Below are 6,632 nucleotides of genomic sequence, written 5' to 3'. Positions count from 1 at the left end.
AAATAATTTTAATTTCCCGCCGCTCCTCCCTCCAGCACTAACGCATGCACCGGCATCACGGGAAACCCCGGAGATCGTCTGTGCAGTTCGCAGCTGGAGATCGGAGGAGGAGTACATGTCCCCAGGACCTGCGGGGACCAGCAGGACACTGGGGGACGACAACAGAAAAAGGTAAGTTGTTTTTTTTACGTTTTAAGCGACTCAGAGTGTGACTCAGGATTACCACTTTTTGCAGGTAAAATCCCCCCCGAGTCATAGTCAGAATTACGGGGTTAAGAATAAGATTCATCAAATATCCTAATCAATAAATTTTAAAATATCCAAAAAACTTAAATACTTGTTTGGTTGGACTGACCTGGTAACTTGGACTTCATTCTGGGTTTGTGATTCAAAAGGGTATTAAAGGCAGAGGATCAGAACACTAATCAGTCAAGCTGAATATTATGGAATCGGATCCGTAATTGCAATTTAGGTAATCTCCCAGTATAGGTCCACATTAGGATGATCTGGCCCTGGACTTCCAATTATCTGTATTGTTTGCTTGTTGTATAACAAAGTGTTTGTTTTATAGAAGAGCCCTTTAAATGATGTTTCCTCTGCAAATGTTTAATACCCCAGTACCTTAAAAGCATGTTACCTGAAGACATGCATTCTATCTTTTTAGCTGCTATGATTGTGATGAGGAGCTTTCAACTCACTGCAACAAGAAAGCACTGGCTCAGATGCTGGACTTCCTGCAGAAACATTCAGTACGCTCTGAGAAAGGTACAGTCTAATGGAAGTAAATAAATCAATATTTTATGTTGTTTTGTGAAAACAATTACACTTGCCAATTAACTGTTCAGCCATCTCATATTTCATATCATAAAATGTATGTTTTAGATTTAGCTTGAGGCATTTGGATTTATTATTTTGAAAATGTAGGTGTACATTTATAAAGGAGAGCAGATATCACTCTCCTTTTTTGTGCCTTGCTGTGCACACCACTACAGAGTTTATTTAACAAAAATGAGAGGTGATTTTTCTTTGAATGAAGCAGAGAAAACGCCATGATTGGGGAAGATCATGCCTACTTCCTGGAGAGTGGTTTTCACTTGGTTGGCTGTTGTGAAGGGGTTTCTCTTCACCATGGAAATGATTCTGCAATCATCCACCTGTTGTTTTCCGTGGACGTCCAGGTCTTTTGGCGTTGCTGAGTTCACCAGTGCTTTTTCTCATGATGTACCAAACTGTAGATTTTGCCACTTCTAATATTCTAGCAATTTCTCGGATGGGTTTTTTCTGATTTTGCAGCTTAAGGATGGCTTGTTTAACCTGTTTGCAGAGCTCCTTTGACCGCATGTTGTCTGTTCACAGCAAAATCTTCCACATACAAGCAGCCCCCCCTCAAATCAACTCCAGGTCTTTTATCTGCTTAATTGATAATGACATAACGAAGCAATTGCCCACACCAGCCCATGAAATAGCCTTTGAGTCAATTGTCCAATTACCTTTCAGCCCCTGAAATGTAGTGATTGTTTTAAAATAAGGCTTTAGTTCCTCACATTTTTATGCAATCTTTTTGTTCAACCCACTGATTTAAACTGAAAGTCTGCAGTTTAACTGCATCTGAGCTGTTTCATTTAAAATTAATTGTGGTAATGTACAAAACCAAAATTAGAAAAAAAATTGTCTTTGTCCAAATATATATGGACCTAACTATACATAGATGACCACTAGAGCAAACAACTACGAATCTGTACATGTAATACAGTAATCAAAATATATAATTGTTACATAGTAGATAAAATAACTACATATAATCTACAATATTAACTATATGTGTACTTCTAAAAATACACATTGTTTTCTTAAAACCCCCTTATTAATACACCTTATCTAGTGTGTAAAGAAGCAATCGAGTTCATAATTTTATTATAATTTTCCAAAATATGTACCCCGAAAATACGCCACAATGTTACTAAACTGGCATTGCATTGTTATGGTACCAGCTGCCAGTAGTTGTTGTAATGGAGCACTCGCTGTTCAGTGTACACTTTGCCCACTGTTAGATGCTGAGAATAGAGCTGGTTGCCTGTGCTCTTGTGTAGGGGTTACATCATTAGTGTCTGACCAATAACCAAAATGACAACTATGACTCGGAGGAAATGGCAAAGTAGGTGGGGCGGGGGGATGAAGATGCAAATTTAGAACCTTAATTGGATAGACGAGGGCACTTTCATTGGTAATTGTGCCACAATGTGTTCATTTTGGTAAAAGTTCCCCCACCCAGCAGACTTTTTCAAAAGATTGTACAGTCAAAATTGTAACATGTTTGGCCAGTTTAGTTTACTTGTCCGTGTAGGTGATATACGATCGTTCGTATATATCGTGCATGAACGTTCGTCGTTCGTTTTCCAACGATAATAATTGGAAGTGTGTACGTAGCTTTAGATGCTGAGAATAGAGCTGGTTGCCTGTGCTCTTGTGTAGGGGTTACATCATTAGTGTCTGACCAATAACCAAAATTACAACTATGACTCGGAGGAAATGGCAAAGTAGGTGGGGCGGGGGGATGAAGATGCAAATTTAGAACCTTAATTGGATAGACGAGGGCATTTTCATTGGTAATTGTGCCACAATGTGTTCATTTTGATAAAAGTTCCCCCACCCAGCAGACTTTTTCAAAAGATTGTACAGTCAAAATTGTAACATGTTTGGCCAGTTTAGTTTACTTGTCCGTGTAGGTGAGTCTGATTGAAACCCACATCATGGGGTCTATTTATAGGCAGTGAGTCTGACATTCACTGAAACTTACCCTGGTGGAGAATCTTCCAGGTGTTTCAATAGCAGTAATTGATTTCCACCACAGAATGCTTCTGTAAATGTCAGATTCCCTGCTTTATACAAAGAACTCCATGTCTTTCATGTGATGTATGTGAGCTCAGTAGTCAGTCCTTCTAATAAATATTTGGAAGAGCCTGTCCTTTACAATTGACAATGTAGATGCATAATCTTTAAAATTCCTGGCATCTAGAATAAGCTGATGTGCTCCTGAATGTATCCCGTCATCTTTTTATCCTTGATTTACTTTGGTAAAATTGTGTAGGCTGCTGTATACATTTGAACAATTCTTTTCACTTCAGCTGATAAAATGTGAAAATGACATTAGTAATGCTCGAAAGACTTCTGTAATTAAATTAAATGACACGGATAAAGACGAGTGCAGGGTTCCCAAAAGAATGCTTGCAGCTGTGAGAATCCCACAGCTGATCATATGGGCTGCCGGACACACCATTCCACACATACTGTGACTGAGAAAAGGAACATGTTCGACATGCTGGAAGAACAAAACAAGACTGCTTTCTAGGGAGAACCACCCTGGTAGATGTTGTAGTTGAGCTTAATAGTATACAAAGAGAACTGCAGGTGTCATTAGAATTTTCTCAACACTCTGTATTGAAAATGCTAATTCTAAAACAAGAACCCTTGAAAACCATGCAGACAACCAATGGATTTTTTTTTCTTTTTAATTTGCTATTGTTTATGTCTTTGCTTCATGAAATACACCAGTACTTAAAGCTGACGTGTCACTTTCTTTTCCAAAAATAAAGGAGGATGCTTGGGAAAACATTTCCATAAGCAGTGGCATTTGAAAAGCTTATGTGAACCTAATTTTTTGTGTGCAAAGTTTGCATTAACACTAGTTTCTTCCATGCTTTAAATGTGAGTTCTTGTGGCTGTGAATATGGTATTGGATGGTTGTTCCAGTAGAAATGTCAATGGAAATATTAATCTTAGATTGTTTGCCCGAAACTTAAATTGATAAAGCATGGGTACTACACTTTTTGACTTCTAAATGTATCAGCTCCCTGATTGTCAAGGTGATCCTGTGGTTTCCGTATTTTGAATCACTGATTTGACATGCGTTTGAAGATCATATTGACAATTATGAGTTTTGTTGTGGGTAAGTGATTCAAAAAGGACAACAGCATCTATCATCACTAAGTTCCTGTTTACACCAGGCTGTGGCAGGAGAGCATATGTTACTACAAATTATGGTAATGGAAATTGCATGCTTCAGTATGCTGTGGTGCTATTCAATGTAAATGGCATCCCAGCACACCTTTATAATGCACTGCAGAGCAGATAATGTTTAGTGCATTGCACTGCAAGAAAAGTGGAAACTACACAGTGTGCTGCAGACTTGTGGTGTGAAAGGGTCCTAACAAGAAGGAGGTTTGCAATACTATATTCTATTTAGTTTAGTATTTACCAATCTAAACAGTAATAAGGCTCCAAAAGAATTCTGTAGTGTATAATATTTTGTTGTAATTGTTGTACTATTGGGCTAGTATCATACAAATTTTAATAATATACAAACAGTCAATGGGACTTTAAGATTTACCAAACAAAATTCTATGTGCTGGAGATGTTGCCACCTTTTTAATTTCAAATACCACTACAATAAATGCTTGTATATGTAATAGTTTTATTTTATACTATTGTGCAAAGAACTACAAACAATACAATTTTTGTTTAACTGAAAAATTTAAAGAATTGGTAGTGGTGAATGGAATGACCGGTACAGAAGACAAGCCTAATCAGAAAAAATAGGTCTATTACCGTCATGTATAATATAGACCTTCAGCTGAAGAATCAAGTCTTTTCTAAACAGGGATGTTTGGCCTTGATGGTAAGGTTGCATTTGCAGTACAGCAAGGAAAGACTACAGCGTCAAATTTATATGCTGGTCTGAGAGCCATGCATAGTTTAGTTAATGAGGATTTCTCTTTGATATTTTACATTTTTTAATAGTTGTCTTTGGAAAAATAAAACACTAACTGACTCAAAAAGTAGATATTGCTAAATGTTTATGGCATACATTTCAAATATAAACTACCAATATAATTAAATAAAAAAGGACCATGCTCTGATGTTTATTCCATATAGAATATTATATTGTATTTGTTTTCTAATGGTATAAACAAGATATATGATTTAAGGAGAATTTACTATAGATTTTAAACATTTTTCCCACTTGCTCCCCCCCCCCCCCCCCCCATGCCCTATAGACAGAAAAGAACTGCTTGTACACGGCTCTTTTCCAATGACACTTATGAAACATGTATACGTAGCTTTGTCTATAGGCTTGTGAGTAGTTCTCCTTGTTCTGAACTGACTCAGAAGCTTTATGCAGTAAGTCATTGGAATCCAACAGTTTCGTGGATTTGTTGGGTTAAAAGCATCCCTGAGATTTTCAACCTAAATTGCTAGAGAATGGGCTGAGAATGAGAATGATGCTAGAGAATAAGCTGTTTGGGCTTTGCCTAATATCTGCTAATGTGTCATTGGTGCCATTAATAGCTAGACCATGGACAGGTGATCTCCCATGTCATTTTGTCCTAATTAGAGGATAGCAATGGTTTCTCAGGAACCCCTATTGATGTCCAAGCCATTGTTTCATACTGAGAAAAATGAGAGAAACGTTTAGACCAAGTGTGTGCAGTCTGATCATTACTGTACTAACACTCTCTTGGTTTTAAACATTATTAAGTTTTAAATGGTTGGAATTTAAAACCTATTTGCCGTCTCTTGTGGTTTTATAAGATATTTTGTGAAATATTGTTGTGAACCCAGTTACTAGAGTAACCTTTGTAGAAAAACTAAAAAGCAAATAAGTAAGTAAGCAAATGAATAAGTTTTCTCTTTTTCATGGATTCACACATCAGGCAAAACAAATGGGATGTTGGTACTTGTGTGAAGCTGCCATTTAACCATGAAGTGAAATGCATTTATTGAGTTTCCCCTGCAGACATGGTCCGCTGTGGCAGTGCTGTCCATATTTGGTGGCCAGGCAAGGAGAGCCAGGTGGTGCTGCAAAGCATAGCACAGTCAAGCGTGCTCACATCTAAGTTTGACATTTGTCATCCTGTACTGCTGCAGGGAAGAGAAAAATCTGCTTTTCCATATGCTTCGCATTTCATTTTGCCTGCAGTTTTGTCCAGATGGCTCCTGAACATTGTTTCCTTTAAGATACACTCCCAGATGTTTGTAAATGCCAGTGGAGATAAGGCCACAACTGTGTTACACCGATACTCAAAATTATTTACACACATTTTACTCACTCTGTATTATCTGTATTCTGTATAGAGTAGGGAAACATATATTCATTTATTATGGACCACTGTTCTTATAATATGTCACATTATGCATCACAACTAGTAGATGCCTGTATTATGCAGGCAGAGGTATGTTCTCTCTTATATTATGTAATAATGTATTTTTGTAGAGGGAAATAAATACAGTACAAAGAAGGTCTGTTTAGGATGTACCATACCTTACTGAAACTGGAAATAAGAGTTCTGTTAAATGGTAAACTATCTGAAGCCTATGGCATCTTTAGGAGCAGCAGGGTTTCACACTAAATGTAAAATATTTTATTTAAAGTGTGCATCTGATGGGAATCTGTAGTGGATTTGATTATTTACTGCTATATATGTAGAAATGGTGGCAGAGGTGAGTGAAGTCATTCTTATTTTGCACAAATCCCTTTTTTTTATTGTTTTGGATTTGGAGGATGAAAATAAGCAGGAAGTCAAATTTTCTTATGGTGAACGTGACCTGAAACTTTTTGGACAACAGAAGTACTG

At 37.2% G+C, this 6,632-nt stretch overlaps 1 protein-coding gene across 3 annotated transcripts in view; it reads left to right on the top strand.

Moving 5' to 3' along the window:
• Positions 1-6,632, top strand: part of USP45 (ubiquitin specific peptidase 45) — a 61,788-nt gene that overhangs the window by 8,408 nt on the left and 46,748 nt on the right. For all 3 annotated transcript variants that reach the window (XM_072408687.1, XM_072408685.1, XM_072408688.1), the window contains exon 5: positions 665-765. In XM_072408687.1, the coding sequence (XP_072264788.1) occupies positions 665-765 (101 nt within the window). The remainder of the gene's footprint in view (positions 1-664; positions 766-6,632) is intronic.

This window comes from Pyxicephalus adspersus, chromosome 4 (genome assembly GCF_032062135.1).
Source record: "Pyxicephalus adspersus chromosome 4, UCB_Pads_2.0, whole genome shotgun sequence".
Taxonomy (NCBI): domain Eukaryota; kingdom Metazoa; phylum Chordata; class Amphibia; order Anura; family Pyxicephalidae; genus Pyxicephalus; species Pyxicephalus adspersus.
Note: the sequence above shows the minus strand (reverse complement) of the source record. Positions and strands in the feature narration are given on the sequence as shown.